At 37.3% G+C, this 21,974-nt stretch overlaps 1 protein-coding gene across 1 annotated transcript; it reads left to right on the top strand.

Annotated features, from left to right (window-relative positions):
- Window positions 1-3,053: 3,053 nt before the first annotated feature.
- LOC109036402 (uncharacterized) lies at window positions 3,054-21,684 on the top strand. The gene is made up of 9 exons (XM_019050607.2): window positions 3,054-3,260; window positions 4,689-4,772; window positions 11,515-11,900; window positions 12,882-12,980; window positions 13,955-14,107; window positions 16,910-16,992; window positions 17,925-18,187; window positions 18,641-18,815; window positions 19,915-21,684. Exons 1-9 carry the CDS (start codon window positions 3,204-3,206, stop codon window positions 20,082-20,084), a joined length of 1,470 nt encoding a protein of 489 aa, XP_018906152.2. The 5' UTR covers window positions 3,054-3,203; the 3' UTR covers window positions 20,085-21,684.
- Window positions 21,685-21,974: the final 290 nt, after the last annotated feature.

The following is a 21,974-nucleotide window of genomic DNA, read 5'->3' as shown; positions in this document are numbered from 1 at the left end:
TGACAACGCCTGAAGGCTTGTAGGTACGGCGTTTTTCCTTAGCACGGTAGTATGGGTCAAAATAGGGCTGTTTTGTTGTATTAAGTTTTTTCCAGAAATGCCCCTAGTCGGAGCTACAGCTCCCCCCCCCCCCCCAAAAAAAAAAGAAGAAAAGAAAAATTCAGAAAGTAAATAATTTTTCCTGACTTTCGGCGATGGTTGTGGACCAAATCTCATGAAAATTTGTAATTCCTGTAGATTTATGCCCTGAATTCATGGATGATATAAGAAAAATCGAAATCTCAACTTAAGGAGGGGGCTCGGGGGTATTTCGGCTCCTACAGTCTGACCGTTTAACCTTGGATCACCCTGTATAATAAAGAGATGCCCCAAAACATTATTAAGATCCCAATATCGACGGTGAAAGTCGGCAATCACATAACTCGTTTGCGGTGTCTGAAAATCTCCGCCTCTACGTCATTTTTTTAAAGGAGAACAAATTGATATTATTTCTTGAAGTTTTTGCAGAATTTTCTTCGCATTGAGAAGAAAAATCATGACAATTTTAAAGATTTGCCGTTGAGTAGTTTTCCATTTAAATAATAAAGTATTACAGGAAGTCTGCGACGTCGCAAACCGAGTTATGTGATTGCCGACTTTCACCGTCGATATGTTTTAAATAGAGAGTCCTGCCTTGTGAAAACTCCTCGTAAACTCAATAAACGTGAAGAAAAATAGAAATCATGATAAATGAAAAGAGGGCCCAACGTTCCCCATAAGGTTGCTAAGTTTCGGATTAGCAAACTCGCTGAAATTTCCTTCACTTTGTCGGATATGCAATTTGATCTCCGGGGAGTTAAAATAGTTGCTCGGAGTCGCGGCGAACTTTGGACATCAGCGGAGCAGATTGCTAGATTGCATTGATCGATTATAGATATTATAGATTATAGATAATCAAGTTTTCGTGTCGGTCTTTCCGTGTTCAAATAAATGAGTTAACCGTCATCGAAGCAAAGATAAATTAATTAAGGTCAACTGTGTTTTGGTGACGGGTAATTGATTATTTTGAAGAGGGTTTCTCTAAGGTGGTATGGAAAGAGTTCTACTGAACAACCAACTACAAGTAGCGGTCAGCTATTTATAAGTGTTGAGATTGCCTCTCGCTATGTTTTGTGACATGTTTCTTACATTGAAGCAAATTAATACGACGGAAAAAATGCTTATTCTAGTCTCACAAGCAGATTTTGTTCATTTGATGTCCTCATTGTTTTGTATGTGATGCTGAAGAAGACAGTGGGAGGCACTGTCAGTTTCGGTTGAAAGAAGGAAACTTACTCCACGGAGTAAAATTGCATAACTATGGACGTATTTCTATTAAACGGAACTATATGTGCATTATGACTTGACCCCTGTTATGGACATATTCTTATGGGTCTCAGGGCTCATGTCTTAATGCACATAAATTCTGTTCGACAGAAATACGTCCATTTGATAATCAACTGCGATGCAACAGCTTGGAGGGTGATTGCGGTCTTTCCAAACTTCTATTTCCAATTTATTCGTAAGAGGTAATTTGGCCCGTTTGAATGCTTCCAAGTTTCAGAAAGTGGTCCCTAAGCACAGGGCCGGATTAAGGGGGTGGCTACATGGGCCGCGGCCCATGGCGGCAAATTTAGGGGGCGGCAAATTTTGCAATTTTTTTAAATGAAGGTATAAAAAAATAGGACTCGGAAAAAGAAATTATCAATTAGAAAAGTGGACAAAATCTCTATTTCCTGAGAGTATAGTAATTTCTATTTTTGTCATTTGTCGGTGATACAAGAGGCAGCATCCTTAGTTAGTTTAGTTAAGAGAGGAAAACACGCAATTTTGCCTGGAGCTCAGCGCAGAGAGGAATGATGACGAGGTCTTGAGATGAAAAGGACAAGCCCTCGGCGCGGCGCGGCCGACGGTAGTCATGTAACATATTAGCGCCTACAAGACTGCATGAGTACTTCACCCATTGCGCCAAACACAGTGCGGTCAGGAGCGGTTGGCGTGAAACGCATACCGCCTACAAGACTGCAGGAATACTTCACGCATTGCGCCAAACACAGTGCGATCAGCGCGGCGCAGCGGCGGCGGAAGTTAACATTATTAAACCGCACATTTATATTTGTTCTTTCATAATTTTTTGGTTCATTTCTTATATATGGAGGACCTTGTCCATACAGAGATAGATTTACGGAACTTAACTTTCGCGCTAATTCCGTGAAATTTTGTTAGCAGTGTTGACAGGGCTTTCGCAAAAAAATGTATCCAACACGTGTAGGTAAACGCGTCTTATGCACCTCTCCCCTCCGGCACGTAGTGATGGTTTTTATTGATGTTTTAAAACGAATGAGGAGGCGGCAAAATACAGGCGGCCCATGGGCGGCAATGAGCAGGTAAATCCGGCCCTGTTTAAGCACCAAGAAGGAGAAATTAATCACAAAAACGAGAAATAACGGTGTTTGCATTTTCCGATCAAATAAGAGGGCGTTATTCATCGTTGTTGGACGCGTGTTGGGTCATACACGTGACGGTTTATGGAAGGTGCACTGGCCGAATTTTAAGCTACATTCATTTCAAATAATCTGCCGTGCTTCCCATCCTGATTAGTAAGCATAATGAAGACAGCATTGAGCCCCTTGTATTAGGGCAGGCATTTTGCGACGCGTTGGTTTCAAAAATAGGTGTTCCTTCAATCAGTAGATAGGCAGCACACGCAACACTCCGATGATGCAGTGGCCTAAAGATAAGAATGGCATGGCAATTTATTGCAATCTATGCCACTTAGGCACACTACGAAAGAAGTAGCAACAAGTGATTTTCGCTTTAATTGACATCTAAGAAATGAGTGAGAAGCGAAAATAAGAAAAAAAAATTACAAAAAAAAGTGAATTTGAGCGAGTTACAGTACAGGGCATTAAAAAAGCCCGTCAGTTTAAAAAGCCCGCGTCAAGGGGTCTATCATGACGTCATCCATAAGACCAATGGCCTCATTGGCTGACTCTCTGGTGACGCCAGAGAATGAATGGCCTTGAAGTTGAAGTCCCCGTCTTCTCATCTTGATAAAAATTTGTGTCATCAGCCATTATTTTTACCTCAAAACTAGTATTTCTCACTGTTTTAATATTTTCTGTGAAACTTATTGGTGGCTCATGTGAAATTCCTTAGAATTACAATAGTATTAATCATTTGCCATGGAATCCCTGTGTAATAATTACACCAGTGATGACGAAAATGACAGCAATTGCAAGGTAATCCATCAGGGTTCTACTAATTATTTTCATACTTGAGAGTGACAAAAACTGCTTTACATCCATTCATTCCTCACCTGTACTTATATCATCATTAAGTATCATAATCTTGATTTCGCCCTGCAGATCTGAAGGAGTTTAATGTGGTGATGAATTTAGTTTGAGACTTTAAGACTGGTTTTCAGAATGCCTTTTTTCCGCATCCACCCTTCAGCCATATTAGGAATCATTTTCATCATCGACTCCTCAAATGATTAAACTTCCAGCCCTTTGCAAGCTCCTCCCTGTATGAAGGTAGTATCTTTATAGTGAAGAGCTTCTATCCCCTCTTGTTTTACTCAATGAATGGAGATCGTACAGAATTTTTCTTCTTGAGGAGTTGTTTTCATATTATTCTCCAGAGGTCTGATTCGATACGCAACACAATGCAGACAGTAAATCATCTTTAGATGCATCAATTGTGACTTTGTTGCCCATGAATAACTTCCATCAAGGGTAAGACCACTATTTTTTGCGCACAATTGAAAAATTTCACACAGTTGCTGAAAGGAAGTTCTTATCAGACTTTTAATTCCTTTATAGGGCTTTTTTTATCCGAACCACAGTGGACCGCAACGGAAGGCATCGCTTTTTTATCCCGTTCCATGTGTTTCAGTGGAACGCTTGGACCACTCTCCTAAGGTAGGTATTGAGGTCGGTTCAGGCTGGTTGAACCAGCCCGAACCGCTACCATCGCGTTCCATGTGTTCCACGGGCGTGCGGTCCGGATAAGCAAGGCAAGCACTGCTTGCTCAAAGATTTCAAAAGAAAGAAGAAAATTACACCTATTACATGTTTTACATTTTAGCAAATATAATTTATAAAAGGTGTTCAGTATAAGTAAATTGCATTAAAAACAGAGAAGAGAGAGGAGAGAGACAGAAATACGTATAGAGCCACCAAAGTACGAAAGCGGCAGAGCGGATGGAGGTGGCGCCTGGCGCAGCGCGCTGCGCGGCCTGAACACGGGCTGACTCATGCGCTGGAGAATCGCTTGCGATCAGCTGAGCGGAGAGCCACTGCTCGGCGGCGGAATCAAGGCGGGCGGGTGGAGCGGTACGTTCCGAGTCCGAGCCCTTCGCTGCGCGATCGCAGCTCGCTTCTCTTGGCCATCTCTTGGCCATCTCTTGGCCCGTCACCGCAGCGCGCTGCTTCTGCCTCCGATGCGCTATCTTGCTCCCTCTTTCCGTCGCGGTTGTAATTGCTTCTCCGATAAAAAAAAAGCCCTCATGATAGTGTAAGTCTCCAAAGTATTCTCTTATAATCCATGCCAAGTGAGTTTACACACTTTTAGACTGCGACCGAAGATCGCCCGAAGTCACTTTTTTCGCTTTCTTATTAGCAAATTCTAATAGTAGGTTTTTCTGCAATTCTCTTTTTTTTCTGCAGGACAGCCCAAGATCCTCCAATTCAAAATCAGAATCTAAGGAGATGGATGCAAACTATGAATCAATAACTATGGATATGAGTGAGGTATGTGCTTATGGGTAACTAGTTGTGTCCACTGTAAAATTTGATATCTCACTCACAAGCTTCATATAGGATGTTCACCTACTGATAGTTTTTGCCCATTCGATTCCCAATAAAAAACAAGAATGTAAACACACTTGAGTAGGTAACATAACATCAGAAGTTTTCATGATTATTAGAAACCAGTGTGAAAACAGTATCCCCGGTTTTCCCTAGCTTGCCATGATTTTACTATCAGGTGTGCACACCATTATTCATAATCCATTATGTTGAAAAGTTTTCTTACTTGCTGGTAATTTTTGTCTTGTTAATATTTTTTGTGCTGATGTGATTCTATCCTCTAACAAGAAATCTATTAGCTTTCTTTTTTTCTCTTTTGCTTTGCTCTAGATCAGTGCCGTGCCTTCGGCAGGCACCATGTGCCTAGAAACAGGGCTTTTGCGCCTAATAACCGGGAGGAGAGGGGGGCTGGGCTATTGAGGCACCCTGTCAATTTTTTCAGTAGGTATCATGTTGTGGGCTCCTGATTTTTCACTCATAAAAGATAGTGAAATTTTTTGAAAGAATAAGTTGAGCTAGTGTTTTTGAATTAAAACTTGTTTTAAAATGAATATATCCAAGAAATGGATCTCCACAATTCTGTTTTCAAATGCTGATACTTTTATGCACTAGCAGTATTATTTAGTAATCCCTCAAAGTTTTTCGGATCTTGTGCAAAGTATGTTTAAATAGGACCCGGTAAAATTTTTCTAATTGATAAGGAAAATACGCCCCACATAATGTGTTTCAAGTAAATTTTTGATCCTTCGAGTAAATGTGTTAGTCTGTTGACAATTTAAACCTGTTTATACCAGAAAGTTATTGTTCTTTTGATCAAAATAATTGATCTAATCTTGATTGGTAATGATTGAATGAAATGAAGGAAAGCCCAGGTTTTTAGTTTTGTGTTCTATAATGTTTCGAGTGCATGGCATGTTTAGTTGTTTATTTGACTTACAACTATGGATTTTGGATTTCCAAAAGTCATGTAAATATGGATAGCGCACTTCTTACAAATCAGGTTGTACTATTAAAGGAAAATCCATTTTGTAAGTATTTAATTCTTTGTTTCGATTTTCAATGTTGTAATGCCAGAATTTCAATGTTAATAACCATCAAAGGGCAAAAGTTTATTATTCTATTCTACATACTTAAGTGTAAAATTATCTTCTCTTGGAGGATGGCCTCAGTTGTGGAAAACCAAGGAAAGACAAGAGAAAAGAATTAGGTCAAATTAGTAGGGGAAAGGAGACAAAATGATCCAGGAGTGAGGGGATAATTATGTCAGAAGCAGAAAATTACCAGGAGATAATCAGTAGTAGTTAATTACTAGGGGACATTTCTCGTCCACTAGTTTTGGCTTATCCCCTAACAGGATGGGTAAATCTTAGAATTACCCTTAACCTCTTGTATTTTCTCAAAAGTCAGGAAATGTCCCTAAAATTGATCTGGAAATTTCAATTCAAAACGTCTGCGATCACTATGTCACGTTTTTTTCTTGATTCTGATTTCTGAATATGCCCTATTTTTTGCTGTGTGTTTATGCAACTACATTTATTCTGTATTCATTCATTTTATTCACCTACCTTTTTTTTCACTGTACCATAGACTCATCCCCTTCGTCAGCTTTCATGACTAAAGCCGTAGTTAAAATGAACTTGAAGTTGTATTTTTGACTCGAGCGGGATTCTCGGTCTTGGAGGTAAGTTCCATCAAGATTCGAAAACTTATCCTCTTCCTCTCTTTCTCATTCAGTCTTCAAAACAAAAACAAAATAGATAAAATTCTTACATAACAGATTCAAAGCTTATTTGCGGGGGTGCAAAATATGTGGGATTGCAGAGCATGTTAGGAGAAGCAAGAGCAACTAAGATAGGCACTATCTCCCTACGCACAATTATGTCAGAAAATGTTGCAACCCCAATGACACTGGGCAATTTTGCATGCAGACTCTGAAATTTTGTGGAGAATTTCTCAGTCTACTTGTGAGAATTTCCAAATCCTAGTCCTCCAACTTAATTCCCTAAGGGAAGTGTCCTTCATCACACTGAAATTGACTTCAAAGCTGTAGTTAAACATTAAGAAACTTCTTGAGCCCTTAGAAGAAGTTGGAAACTTTCCGAATCCACTTGAAAGGCTTTTTTTTACAGAAAAAAACCTCTGTCTCCTTGCACTGAAAGCATAGTAAAATATTTGTTAACTTTCAGTCGGCTTGTACTTAGTACTGTTTTGCACTTGAAGGGAACGCTAAAATATTACTCAATATTCTATCAGCAAATAATATTTATAAGTGTGCAAAGTTTGAGCGCCCTGAAGTAAGGGTTGATTTTTAATCAGAGCGGTTTTTATACCGTATAGCAAAATTTCCTAAAATTGGGAGAAAGACAGGAAAGTAAATCCCAGGATGTCTAGTGAGCTAAGAAGAAGGATCAAGAAAACAATTTTGCACCCCTGATTACTCAAAACTATCAGTTAGGTATAGAATTTAAAATGTATTGAATTAAAAGTCTCTTTTACAAATATTTGATTCACAGAATTTATGAGAGAGACATTTTCATTTATTTCATTTGATTAGAAATTCTCAACTAAATGAAACAATCATTGTTGCTAGTCTCGATGAATTTTGAAGTTTGTCTACAACTTCATGGGTTTTTTTTTTTTTTAATAGGTTGAGAGACAAGTGTTGGGCAAGGATTTGATTATCAATCAAACCCTAATTATAATTTTTTCTTGTCAATCTGCAGCTATTAACGAAGTCCTGTCGTATAGTGCGGTGGAAAAAATAATTAACAAGAAGTATGTAAGAGCTAAGTAGTACTCGATAGGTTTTATACATTTAAGGATCTAGCGCCACTGAGAGGAGTGTCACTTGCATTATGTACCCACTAAAGTTGTTATCCTTATTTTTAACACTTTTGCAATGCTTTATAGCTACTTTAAGGGTTTTCCATTTTTTTCCTTTCTTTCTCTACTCTCTTGTTTCTTATGTTCAACGTAATGGATTTCTAAATGGTCTTTAATATTTTTTCCGCATTGAAGAATAGCCTGTGATAATGTTTTTCCACTGGTTTCATTTTCCCTGTAAAACTATTTTTCAAAATATTTACTAAAATGCTATTACTTTCTGGATAGTGTATTTTAAGTCTGTTAGTTCTGACTAGGAACAAACTTTAAAGTAAAAACATCCTGGCAGTTAAAATTAGGCAATATTTGCTAATTATGCAACCATTTTTGATTACTAGACACAACGAAAGGTAGTCATACTCTCTCTTAAGGGATTTCATGTTCTCTACTGTGTTTAATTCACCTCTCTTGACTCAGTGAACTTGCTTAAATGTCACCTAGAACACGGGTCAGTGACGCTCAATTCATTTAAATTCATTTTCTGAAAGTATGGAATGAACTAAGCTTCTAGGAATGTTTAAAGTTAGTTGATTCCGAAGTAAGTGGCTAAGAAACCCCAAATTGAAAAATGCCGAAAATGAGGCCTGTTTGAAAGGATATTTTTAGCGGGTTCTGATTACGGAGCCAGGCTGGGATAGTGACATTTGCTGATTGAACTAACTCATTATTTTATTTTTATCTTCGGCATCGCCTTGTTACGCCAACTTGACTGATAGCCTTTGATTGATTGGATTTTAATTAGCTTTTTCCATCCTTAGAAATGATTCAAAGAACTTTTTGGTTTCCTCCCAAAATTTTATGTAAGAACAATTATGCAACAATCTTCTTGCTAAAAGTCCTTAGTGGTGTGAATAACTTGAGAAAGTATGGCTACCCTTCTGCATTTCAAATGGTAGTCATTGCGGTTTAGTTTTGAAAGTCAAATACATTTATATTTTTTATTCGACTCTCGAATAAAACAGGGCTCTGAGTGTGGGAACCTTAGTTTATTATGAAAGTGTTTTATTATTTACCCTTATAATAACACAAATTATTTTGGAATAAAACATATGGCTAGTGTACCAACTGAAGTGATAGAATCTGATGGGACTTCTCGACGGCTTCGGCTTCCACCTCCGAGCCCACTTTGAGCGACGGTGAGTCTGTTGCCTCATCCTTTTCTCCGTAACCGAACTTTTTCAAAGTGGGTTTGTATGCCTGTAGCTCAAGGTAAATATCAGCCATTGTCTTAATCTTACTTCATATTTCTCCAGGATTCTCTGCCGCTCCCTTTAAATTATCTTCTCCCTTTGTTCCTTATTCAAATTTAACCCATGCAGTAAACTCCTATAGCCCTATTTACATAGCATAATGAAGACAAGCATCCGTGTTCATGGTCTTAGATGGATCTCATTGTCAGACCTACCAATTATACACACCAAAAATATTGAATGAACTGATGCTCAAGTTATGCTGAAGCACATATCTTACTGCAGATTGTTTGTCTTAGTGCTAATTGTTTCTTGCATTAATATTTTTCTCGTACATGAGTATATCATAATTCTTTCACCATTAAAGAGAATCTTTAACCACTCACATTCTGAAGGCAAACTTGCCTCAGAAATTGCATGACCAAAATTTAGAAAGCAAGTTAAAGATTTGAAAACTTTCGAAAATTTGATTTAATCATATTGATTGATGCGTGTAAACAGTGCTAAAGAAGAAATGTTGCAAAACGGATTAGAATGGTGTGTCCTCAGAAGAGTGCTAAAAAAAGACGGACTATTGTGTATACAGTGCCTTAAGATGGCTATGTTTAGAGGTAAAATTCTGAGTCTCACTTGCTGTGTCACAGTGTAAAGTGTTGACACAGATAGTTTGTATGAGAGGTATTTTTAAATTATTCTCCTAACTAAACATTTTTACAAACTAGTTTTTCCAACAACATTTCATCCGTTTTGAAGGCTATTTCAATTAATTTTTGTGTCAATCCCCATTCTCTCTCTCCGTGAAGTTATTGATTTTGCGTAAAACAGGGTCATTATAATTTATTGTAAGAGAAAGAACTCACAATCATTTTACAAGCTAGATCATCATAATTTATATTTTTTGAAATACTCCTTTTAAAACTTTGTAGAGAAACTGCTGAAAAGCATCTATTAGATAAAAAGAGTATACACATGAGAAAGAAAAAAAAGGAAAAGAAAACTACTTGAGTACTTCAACAACTTAGAATTAAAATTAGTCCTCCTTAACATATGAAGTACATCAACTCAGAAAATGAAAATTTTTGACTAAAATTAAATGATTCCTGAAAAGGAGAGATAAAAAAAAAAAAAAAAAAAAAAAAAAAAAAAAAAAAAATCCTCCCTCAGTCAATAGAACATTGCGATTTTCAAGGTTCTAAATGTAAGAAAAATTTGAAGTATACTGAATTCTTCTGGATTAGCTGCACACTCGAAATTTTCAACACTCTTATAGCTGCTAATAATAAACTTTCCAACTTTTAAGTACTAATCATATTTTTCCTAATTGGCCAGTCCATCAGTCGCCAATACTTAGATATCCTTGTGACATGGCATGAGAGTCCAACTTGGCTCTAAAAATGTCTTTACAATGCACAATGGAGGTGTATGGTCTATAGTCTTTCATAGCCTTTCATAGTCATTTCTTTGCGAAATTGGTCAGGAGTTCAGGTTTTAAATCTCAATGTCACTTACTGGCGTACAAGTTGTGTCTACTATCAAGTGAATGAATTTAAGAATAGGTATAGAAGAAATCCTCAAGAGTGAATTGCCTCCATATATCAGATTTTGCGATGACACCTGAATCATTTGTTGACTTTGTAACCTTTGTCTCTGATCCTGCACATCTGAGTATTTATTTTCATTTCTCTCAGTTTGTTTTTCTTTCATTTTCGAATCAACATGAACAATTTTGATAAAAATCATTAATTTGTTTGGGATTGATAATGTCCGTGCTTGCAAATAGCAAATTTTGAATTGCAACTCTTTTAAATGATCAGTTTTCACATTTGAAAGCTTACATTTGTGTATTGACATCCCATTTTTTCCCCACTATCACTGAATATTTTTCCCCCTTCTGAAATCCTTAGGTAATTAATTTGTGTCGCACTCTAATGAGCCTCAATAGAGCTTTTGAAAGTTGTCATTATGAAATTTTAATTTTCTTTTTCTTTTGACGAGTGGTTGGTCCAGCTCATTCTACTTTTGTCAGTTTCAATTGTTATTAATTTGTGAGGGATTCTGTGGAAAGGAGCCTTATCTTCCAGGAGAAAATGTTCCTCAACTTTTTGCAATTGCACGAGGAAGAAAACCTGGACACTTAAACGCAATATTGAGCAAAAATTCTATTTAATTGAAGGACATATAAGTCCCGAAGTTCCAAGACTAAAATTCTGAGGTTGTAGGAAGACGCAGTTTAAGTGTTTGCCAAAAGTTGAGGAAAATTCCCTTCCTAAAGATATTTTCCCTTTTCCCAGTTATGGTTACATCTTATTTTAATTCTACAGCAGCTTTTTTTATGGGTTATTGTATTTTCCTTCTTTTTTTCCATTTCCTTCATGAAGAAAAAGACTCTTTTTCAGTGCCTAAAATTAGCGGGCTCCTCTGAAGTGATTTACTCAATTCATTTACCATTTATTAGAAGCTAAAACCCTTTTTATAAACTCTCTCAGAAACTTTCATAATGACAGATTTCGAGGCAGAGTCGCACTTTTGGTAATATTATTTAGCAGTGCTGCATGTAAAAATAATGTGTAGAATCTGAGTCTAAGTTATTCCTCTTTTCTCTCTGTTATTAGGATTCATCATCAGGGAGCGAACCTACTGCAACGACAGAAAAACCGGTGCGAAAGAGATATGGTGGCCGTCGAAGTTCGTCCTCCTCAGATTCGTCCTCAGAATCGCGGTCATCAGAATCATCAGGCAGTCCGATCCGCCGGGAGAAAGACAAAAGCCGCTCCAAAACAAAAGAACGATCAGTGTCGCCTGATCGTCGTACCTCTGTTGAGAAACGTGGGAAGAGTGAGAGTCGATCCAAGTATGATGACAAAAGCTCTAAAGATAGAAAATCAGCAGACAGAAACGGGAGAAGCAAGCGATCCAGGGACCGAAGCCCGAGGGACAGGCGGAGGTCTCGGTCTCGTGACCGGAAGTCTGACGATAGCAAGCGTATTCGAAAGGACAGGTGAGTTCAAAGTGTCTAGGACTGGGACAAACCAGGATTCATAAGAGAATGAAAACGTCTGAGAAAAATCAAGGTATATGTTCCATACAACAGAAATCTCTTCTTCTACCGCTGAGAGACCGTTTTGTCTTCCAATTTTTCGGAAGTATTAAGTACCTAATGTTATTAAGGTTTATGTTATAGCACCTGAGTCGCCACCATTAACCTCTTGGATGACATTTTTGAATCTTCAAATCATCATAATAGAGGTGTTTTCATAGACCCAATAACATAAACATCAGGAACGCTTTTGGAGTTAAAAACTTGAATGTGTGTCAAAAAATCCAGGGAAAGATTAATCAAATTCAATGTTCAAATCTGGAACACTGGAGAGTCATACAGTTTTCCCCAAGTAAATCTCAGAGAAGCAGAAGAAAACTATGGTCTTTCATCAGGGAATGAGTCTAGTAAAGAATTGGAGACACCATGGTTTATGGTTTTATTTTTATCTGTACTGGAAATTGGACTAATTTGCAGAGCAAATGTAGGAAAACAATTCAGCTTGCTATAGGTTTCATGATCTTAGAAATCTCAAATTTGTTGACCCAGATAGGACCTGGCTTTCCTCTATGAAGGATTACCCCATGAAAGAACCTCGCCAAATAGATGCCAGTTAATCAGCTCAAGTCTTGGAGTTGCAGAGCAATTCAGATTGAAATTGTTGCACACTCTGTTTACGAAACATTCTTAGGATCCCACTCGCCAGTGAAATACAGTAGTGTTTGGATGCGAATTCAAGTCTCAAAGAGGTTTTTGCAAACTCAATAATTTGAGATTATCTTAAGCAAATATCCCTCTTATTTTCGAATCCATGCTTTTGTATTGAATCTGCAAGAGATGTCTTATTTTTGTCCTCCCTAGTATGCACCTACATGTCTCCCGCAGGTTTTAAACTTGAAACACTAAAATTTAGCTTTTGACTGAATTATTTTTGTGTTCCAGGGATGAGGACTTAGAGAAGAAAGATCGAAAAAGGGATCGCGATTATCATGATAGAAGCTCAAGAAAGCGCTCCTCACGGAGTCCTTCGGACAAAGACAGGTATGGATAATCAGCCTCTACTTTTTAATGCTTTTCCGTTGCTTAGGAAATTGTATTATATCCCCTTTTCCCATCAGCATGATTAAGCTTGAACTGCGAATACCACAAGTCTGTGTGATATTTAGATTGAACCTTTCTGTTCAAGCTTCTACGCTTGTTGGAAATACCACGGAAGACCACTTTTGTATCATTAATGTCTCTCATGCCACTAGCCAGGTTAAAGCTAATTTTGAGTATTATAGCTACAGGTTTTTTAAGGAGGGAAGGGCAGCAATTTTTGATGACTTTGTTGTGAATCATGATAGCTTGAAATTTACGTTGTTTTGTGATCATTTTCAATTTTGAGGGCATCTTAAAATTTATCATTTATTTAAGGGTAGGAAGTTTCATGCCTGTATCACAAGATCACACGGAGGGCCAAAGCAAGCATCAGTGAATTTTGGTAAAATTGAATGTATCTCTGGTAACTTTTACCAGAAAATGTAAAGGTGCGAAGTATAATGAATATATACATGTGAATTAAAACACCCTCAGTGGTGTAATAATTAAGTCATTTTGATGGAAACACTAAGTAAGGTTTTGGGTTCAAGCCCCAGTGGTGACGAGCTTTTTAAAGACACTCAAGAATCCTGTTATCTTTGATAAGGATGACCATTATATTCTAATACTTTATCAGTCCTTTTGAGATGACAAGGTGGAAGAGAGACCTGGCCAAGTAGATGAGTTGAGGAGCATAGTCCAAGTTTCGGGTGTGTGATGGCAGGTATGCTGTTGCTTAGGCCCCATAAAGATGCTTAGCCGGTCAGCTTGTCTGCACTACCACTACTGTCACTGTATGCACATTTAAATCCATTCAGGAAGAGATCGGCAATGACTTGAAAATCTAACGAAAATTGTATTACATCCTGAGGAAGATTTAAGGAATCTTCCAATTTGTTCCAGCAAGCTTATTAACTTCCAATTTGATTTTTCAGGTATAGATCAAAACAATATAGGTCAAAACGTTCAAGGTCCAGGTCAAGATCGAGAAGGTCAAAATCAAGGTCTCACTCTAGGAGAAGGTCCAGATCTCGCTCTTCATCAGGATCCCCTCGCCATCGCAGTTCACATCACAGGAGAGATTCTAGGTTAGTTTCTCTCCAAAAGTAGTCATACATGTAAATCCATCCTGATAGTCAACTAGGAAGTTTGTTGTCTGATAAGCAGTGTTTTATCTAGAGTTGGGCCGGGTATCCGGCGATTATCCGGATTGCCGGATTATCCGGCTCCGGCCCGATACGATTTTCGCGAGTATCCGGATCCGGCCGGATAATCGCACTATCCGGTTTTTGGACCCGCCGAATAGTGCTTTTTTGGCCCTGAAAATTTCGATAAATTTTTGGTGATATTCTTTCTTTTATCTTCCCTATCAATACAATTTTCTGTATTTTTTCCTGAAACTTTTGACTTTTTTTTCTTCTCCTTCAATACAGCTCTGTTTATTTTTTTTTCTTTCAACATGAATTACATGCTGCTAAGTCTTGAACAATTTTAATTATATTCAGTCTGTTTGTGATCGGTTGAAACATCCATTTCTCTCGTTCATTTAGAGATTCTCATCAACAGAAATTGACCGAATAATTTTCCGTCAAGACAGGCTTTGATTTGCTGTGACTTTGGATTGGCATGCGGCGGCGGTGCTTTCAAAAGTGTCAGATTGGCAGCGCTGTTTTCCACTTTTGTTTTGTTTACATTTCTGACTTCTGATAACACCCTCCTGCTGAACATACAGGGTGTTCGAAAAGTCCCCTCCCCCTCCCCCTCTAACTTTTGACCTAATTGAGGTAGAGATTTGAAACTTGGAGGGTGTTCTTAGATCAAAGGGAGCTACTTTTTGACCTCCTCAAAATTTTGGGAGGCCCCCCCTCGGGGGGGTTACGGACCCTAACTTTTTTTTTTCAAATGGGAAGACCCCCTTTGTGATACCTCGTTCGAAAGAGCATAAAAAAAGAAAAATTTTCGCGCAAACCCGAAGTCATTATCTCAAACCGTTTCAAAATGGCCGAAAATTGGCACCTCTGCTATTTGCACATGGATTTGCTTGAAACTCGGTATCTGGGGGTATTTTGGCACGAGAAAAACGAATTTGACGTTAGATTTTTAAACAAACCCTCATTTTTCAAAATGGCCGCCGATTAAAGTTCAAAATTGTCAACAATTGGCAACCTCGACTTTTTGCCGATGGATTCCTGTTAATTTTCAAGCTTCAGCTTCAGGATTCTCAGCTTATCGTTTTCCTCCCACCCAGATACCTCCAAACATCGAGTTTCAGGCGAATCCATCGGCAAAAAGTCGAGGTTGCCAATTGTTGACAATTTTGAACTTTAATCGGTGGCCATTTTGAAAAATGAGGGTTTGTTTAAAAACCTAACGTCGAATTCGTTCTTCTCGGGTCAAAATACCCCCAGATACCGAATTTCAGGTGAATCTATATGCAAAAAATATAGTTTGTCAAAATTTCGAGCCTAAACCGGCGGCCATTTTGAAAAATTAGGGTTTTTGTTAAAAATCTAACGTCAAATTCGTTTTTTTCGTGCCAAAATACCCCCAGATACCGAGTTTCAAGCAAATCCATGTGCAAATAGCAGAGGTGCCAATTTTCGGCCATTTTGAACTTTGACCGGCCGCCATTTTGAAACGGTTTGAGATAATGACTTCGGGTTTGCGCGAAAATTTTTCTTTTTTTATGCTCTTTCGAACGAGGTATCACAAAGGGGGTCTTCCCATTTGAAAAAAAAAGTTAGGGTCCGTAACTCCCCCAAGGGGGGCCCCCCAAAATTTTGAGGGGGTCAAAAAGTAGCTCCCTTTGATCTAAGAACACCCTCCAAGTTTCAAATCTCTACCTCAATTAGGTCAAAAGTTAGAGGGGGAGGGGACTTTTCGAACACCCTGTATGAGCACAGCTGCGAAAAGCTAGAAACTGCCTTGCTATATTTATGACACATATTATTTTTCAACCATGATTTTTGTACTATTGCAATTGTGACACTAGAAATAAGGAAAGAAATTCAAGGCCCGAATTTTGTTAGCTACGACCGATCGTGAGTCGAGTAAACTTAACCTCAAAAATCGCGACATTTTTCGCGCGAAAAAGCACTATCCGGATCCGGTACTATCCGGATCCGGCCGGATACTTTTTTGAATTATCCGGTATCCGGATCCGGCCGGATACAAAAAACCGATATCCGGATCCGGTTCCGGTGACGCGAAAATTCCATTTCGGCCCAACTCTAGTTTTATCTGTGACCTACTACTGAGGACATCACCTGCTAGGTTTAAGCACTGATCAGGCTTTTCTTTAAGTTCTCATAGTTCCAGTCATATCAAGAAGCTACTCATATCATAGTTCATGTGCCCCTGAAAAGTCCTTGATTTTGAAATTGTATTTTAAGGCTTCAAATGGCTTGATTTTTTGCTCTAATTGTATTCTTTACTCAGAAGCACATGGTACAAAGCTTTGAGTTAGTGACAAATACTTGTGGTTAAGAAATAACGAAGCATTTGACATCACTTACATAGATCATTCAGGAAGTTATTACGAAAAAAATTATGATTTGCCGTCAAAGAGAACTGAATACAACTGGAACTCTATCTTGGTGAGAAATTTGCATTTGAGAAAAAATTACGAAACAGGTTTTGAAAATTCTTTATGAAGTGCTTGAGTTTTTATACTTAAGGCTGCACGAACCATGTTTATTCTGGAATTTTTGTTTTGATCGCGTAAATTGATCTCTTGGTCATCACTGAAGGTCAGCTCTGTTTAAAATTAGACCTGCAGGAGAGCAAACAAGTCTCAGATGCTTTTAGGTGCTAGCTAGGGCAGGCAGACTTTTCCTTTTCTTTCTTTAGGGTGTCAAATTACATTATTAATTATTTCTTTTATGTTTCAGGGATATCCGCAGGAGTAGAGACAGATCTCACACCAAGTCAAGTCATAGCTATGCTTCAGAAAAGACTAAAAATAAGCTTCAAGGTCAGTCAAAAAGCCCCAGTTCTCTGTTCATTTTAAGAGTTAATCTGCTGTGCTAAGGAAGAATGCTGTATGAACTTTTGAATGTCGCCAAATTTCCCAAACTTTAATATTAATTTTTGAGACAAGGTTTGAATATTTTCCTTTCAATTCTTTAGGTACGGTAGAATATATTACAGAGAATATTCTATGGAAAATAAAAAAAAAGGGCTGTAAGTTTTCCAGCAAATTCTTGGTTAATTGAAGGAAATTTGGCAGAGTCGGAAGGCTTACATGGCGTTCTTTCTTACACAGCAGTGAATTTGTTACGTTATAATAAGATAATTGCCAAGTTTTCTTTTTGCCAACTAATTGAATGTTTCTCATAAAACTAAAAACCTAACCATTTCAAAATTCATATGATAATAATTCAAAACAAATCAAACTCTGTAATGCAACGGAAATTTTGGTTCAAATATGAACCGCATTTAGCAGAAAGGAACTAAGCTGCATTAGCTATTGCCAAATTTGACTGGGCAATTTAATTTTTCACATGAAAACAGTTGTGCTGATTTCTTTTAAAACATAAAGGAACTTGATTTGTACTGTGATATGCAGAAAATTCTCTGAAATTTTCAGAACAAAACAAATGTCGGACAAATGGAAAGTGATTCATCTGAATTAATATGCCCATTCTTCCTTGTATTTTATTTCTATAAGGGTCAATTGATCTATTAAGAACCCCAAGAAAAATTGTTAAGTCATCTTTATTCGCCTTCAAGAATGGGTTTGGCATTTCAAACAACAAACTTTGCCTGAAAACTCTTTAAATTATGTCTTCTAAGCATCTGACATATCTTCAATAGTGAGGAGATTTCAACAAAGTGTGTCAGGGAGATTCATTTTCTAAATTCTGTGGTATCCCTGATTGTAACCCGGCTCTGTCTTTTTTGTAGTGTTAGAAAAACTAGGCATCGAATTGAAAGTGCCGTCGGCGCTACCAGGTATGGCAAACAGCAGTAGCACTGCAAATTCAGTCACAAACCAAGTGAATCCTCAATCCCTTCTGCAACAGTCTCTCAAAGAACAAGTTGAGAAGGTGAAATCAGCCACCGGAATAGAGTTACCCAGTTATTACAATCCTGCCGCTGTAAATCCGACCAAGTATGCTGAGCAGATACAGAAACGTCGTCTCCTCTGGGGCAACAAAGATAAGCAGGTAAGTCATGAAACCTCAATTTTCTATCATCAGGGAGAAAAAAATTATTTCTGAGAGGAGGGTCCACTTTATGTTGATCAATTTTGTGATTGAAACCCTTTTAGAATTAACAGATACTCAATGTTGAACTTTGATTGCTTTTGAGGCAATCAAAATTGATAAACCCACTCTTAATATGTTTTTTCCACCATTCAGTTTGTCTGGCCTATTTTTAATTCGTAACAAAAACTGAAAGCTTCGAAAAGCTTTTTCCATCACAAACCAACCGGCAATACAATAATCTAAAATCACAGCCCACTTACTGCAGGTGCATGTATCCGAGGGTTTAAATGCAGTGAAACATTGATTTAGGGAGTTTTAATTTAACAGATTTTTTCTAATTAATTCTAAATGTGTGCAACAAGTGTTACCTAGAAGAAGAAATTATTTTGTTTCGTTTTACTTTGTTTTTAGCTGAACAATGCAACTGCAGCACCCAAACCAGCCGAGGCAGTAGCACCTGCTCCCAGCTCCACAGCAACAGCTGCCAGCGGTGGAACTATCTGGCAAGGGGCCAAGTTCGGCGATCAAGATGGCAAAATGACCGCCAAATTTCAACGACTTATGGGCATTAAGCAACCAAGCACTGGTAAGTGGGTTATTATCCAAAAAGTAGGCATCTCGTCATGGTACCTCTAGTTTTATTATCACCGGAATTCGATCTTGTTTGATCAATCTTAGGGGAATAATGTATCTTTTACTACAGAAGTTTGACGATAATTTGTTCTCTCCTAAAACAAACCCCTTATGTCGGTTTTTTTTTTCTTCTTCTTCTTTTTTTGGCCCTGTTTTTGACAAAAAGTTATTTTATCAAAACCTGTCTTCATATACAGAACCTTTTGATAATAGGTAAGAGCTATTTAAGATATACTCAGTTCATTGCTGAAAAAATTAATTCGGTGAAGAAGCCTTAGGAAGTTAAATTGAATTTTTGAAAAGGGGGATATTACTGATTTACGACCAGAATTTTTTTTTAAATTCCTACCATCCACTCAACCTTCTGTTCAATCATCAACTAATGCGTATCTAAAAATTGCTGATACCCCTATTGCGCTCCGAGAAATAATAGTCTTTTTTTACTTTTTGCTCATTTTTTTGTGTCATTTCTTGACCCAGCAAGCAGTAATGTATTCTGATGGAGGAATTAGTCTGAAAAAAACCCGTTTTTTTTTTTTTTTTTTTTTTTTTTTTTTTTTTTTTTTTTTTTTTAAATAATATATATCTCAAGGCTGCCCAATCCCAGACATATAGAATAAGAGCCATGTTTCAGAAATCCTTCCTAACGATGATCAGTAATGAATATCGATAGTGAACCTGCAGAAATGCATATCCTGATTTGCGGCTTTGCAGACTTCCTGTCTTCTACATGGAAAGACTACTTGGAGGAATTTCTTGATGTGTTCGCTGATCATTCTCTCTATGTGAAGAATATTTTGTGAATATTTCAAGCCATGATGTTGGTTCGGTCTCCTTGTAAAAAATAAAATAGAGCAGAGATTTTGAAACACTGTAACCGAGTCTTGTACTTTTGCAGTCTGACTGCCAATATGCTTATTAATTGTAGAATCAATCATTTTTAAGTCGGAGTAAGCTTTTACATTAAGTTCCTTGATCTGTGATGCTTTTCCTGTGTGACTGCACTCAATCAACCTTTAATGTGTCTCACTTTTTTTCCCTTTTTTTTTCAGAACAACCCACCAGTAGCAGTGGTCCTCCAGCAGCTGAGAAGTCGGAACTGATCAAGAAACAAGAAGAGATGTTCTCCTCTATGGAGAGTCAGTACGAAGTTGCAAGGCTTGCCACGCACACGCATCGTGGTGTTGGTTTAGGTTTTGGCACTTTCCAGTATCCACGGTGAAAAAGCCTCCGCAAAATTTGATCTCTCAGCCAAGTTGAAGCTGTACAAGAAACTTGTACGGATAGTTTTCTAATTGTAAATTTCCTGTATTGTGTTTTAAGCCGTGTTAAGTCTTGAAACTTTTTGGCCTTCCCTATCACCTTGTCCTAGGAGATTTTTCGCTCACCATCGAATCTACAACTGTAAGTTATAAGTCGGTAGAATCTTTTCTTTTTGATTTTTCTCACCATGCAAGGTGCAAGTTTTGTAACACTGTTATAATCTTCACACGAATTGATGATTTTTTTTTCCTAGAAGAAATTCTGGGTTCATCTTTATATTCATATCTGTTCTTAAAAAAAGTTACCATCAGGTATACATTTTTTGGCATATTGCAGCTAAGTTTTCTAACCCTTGGGACTGAAGGAACTCTCCGCACTCATTTTTAGCATATCTATGAAAAATCTGACAGAATAGTAGTTTTTTTTTTCTTTGTACTATGAGCAATTGTGCGTTTAAGTTTTGAATAAAGTTAGAGATAAAGCATTAATTTTTGTTTGATTTTTTTTTAATGCAATACCTTAATTTATTTGTCCTTTTTGCACTGTAAACGCAATTTATTTTAATATTTTAGGAAGCATTGGCTACTCAGGTTTTCACTTAACTCTCTTGATTGTTTAATTTTATACTTTGATTTTATTAAGATGTAAAAATTGCATCTATCATCATCCCATCACCCAAAATATATGTGGTACATCCCTAATTAGAAGGAATCATGTTTTCATTCCATCTGCAATTTATTAAAAAGCTCCCAAATTTGTCACCATTCTGCAGAATTTATTTGTCTTCTCTTTCATATCTTAGAAAATCTTTCAGTTGGGTTTTGCGTGCTTAATAGCCTGGTTATCCGGAAGCTTTCTTGTAAATGTATCTTTCATCATTACAGATAGGATCTAGTGTTTGAAAAGAGCTGTTTTTTGCAGCTCTAAAAAAAATTATGATAAATGCATGAGAAGTTACTACAACATTGTGTAAATGTTCATTTGATAAAAAAGATCCAACATTTATAAGCTCAGAACGAATAATTATTCTAAAAGAAGTTCCCATTAATCCTCCCCAAACACCAAAAATAAAATTTACACCGATATCCATTGTTCAACCGGTGTTTCAACGCAAATATGAGAAAAGCATACGAAACGTAACTTTCAGACCACATGCCAAAGTTTTTTCTTCACTAGAAGCGGACCGAGGTCAATAAATGCAAATCCTCACAAAAATGGTCTCAAATTTTATAGTCCTCTACATTAATGTTAAATGAATGAATGAATATTTCTGGAGATAAAGTGTAACGACTATGTTTTGTTTACTTCACCCTTGGCTGATTTCTGTACATAATCTATGACAAAGAAGCCTTGAATTGCATATTCTCTCTAGTTTTATAATTTTTACTGCGTCAGTTCTTGTCCTCGTTTCATTTCCTTCAATAGTTCAGAAACTTGTTCAGCAGCCTGAATAAATTTGTATTTATTTCTAGGGAGAAAAAATTATGTTAAGTGTCTATGAACTCTTGTTTGAAGAAATTATAGAATGTTCTACTGAAAATAAACAATGAATGATGGTCCATCGTACTTTTTCATTACCTATCAGCTGTTAATCTGTGTCTCGCTCACAATCCTCATTTTGTCTTTAGCTTCTTGAGATTAAAAAGGAAAAAAGAATTGTGGTAGCACATAATAATAGTAACAACACTCACCAGATAATCAAATTATCTCAATTTTTAAGTATGTCTCAAATTAACTCTCTATTGCCCGGCCAATAATCTACAATGGCTCGTTTTATCTTTAGGTATTATATTTTCAAAATCATGCGGTATCAAACGTGAATACAGTGAATCCACATTTAAAAACTCTA

Source organism: Bemisia tabaci, chromosome 4 (assembly GCF_918797505.1).
Source record: "Bemisia tabaci chromosome 4, PGI_BMITA_v3".
Taxonomy (NCBI): Eukaryota; Metazoa; Arthropoda; class Insecta; order Hemiptera; family Aleyrodidae; genus Bemisia; species Bemisia tabaci.
Note: the sequence above shows the minus strand (reverse complement) of the source record. Positions and strands in the feature narration are given on the sequence as shown.

Excerpts from the sequence above, each read along its gene's own strand:
- LOC109036402 (XM_019050607.2), top strand. The coding sequence starts at position 3,204 with ATGGAATCCCTGTGTAATAATTACACCAGTGATGACGAAAATGACAGC. Across the intron at positions 4,773-11,514 it reads TAACTATGGATATGAGTGAG|GATTCATCATCAGGGAGCGA; the intron begins GTATGTGCTTAT and ends CTCTGTTATTAG. Across the intron at positions 18,188-18,640 it reads GGGGCAACAAAGATAAGCAG|CTGAACAATGCAACTGCAGC; the intron begins GTAAGTCATGAA and ends CTTTGTTTTTAG.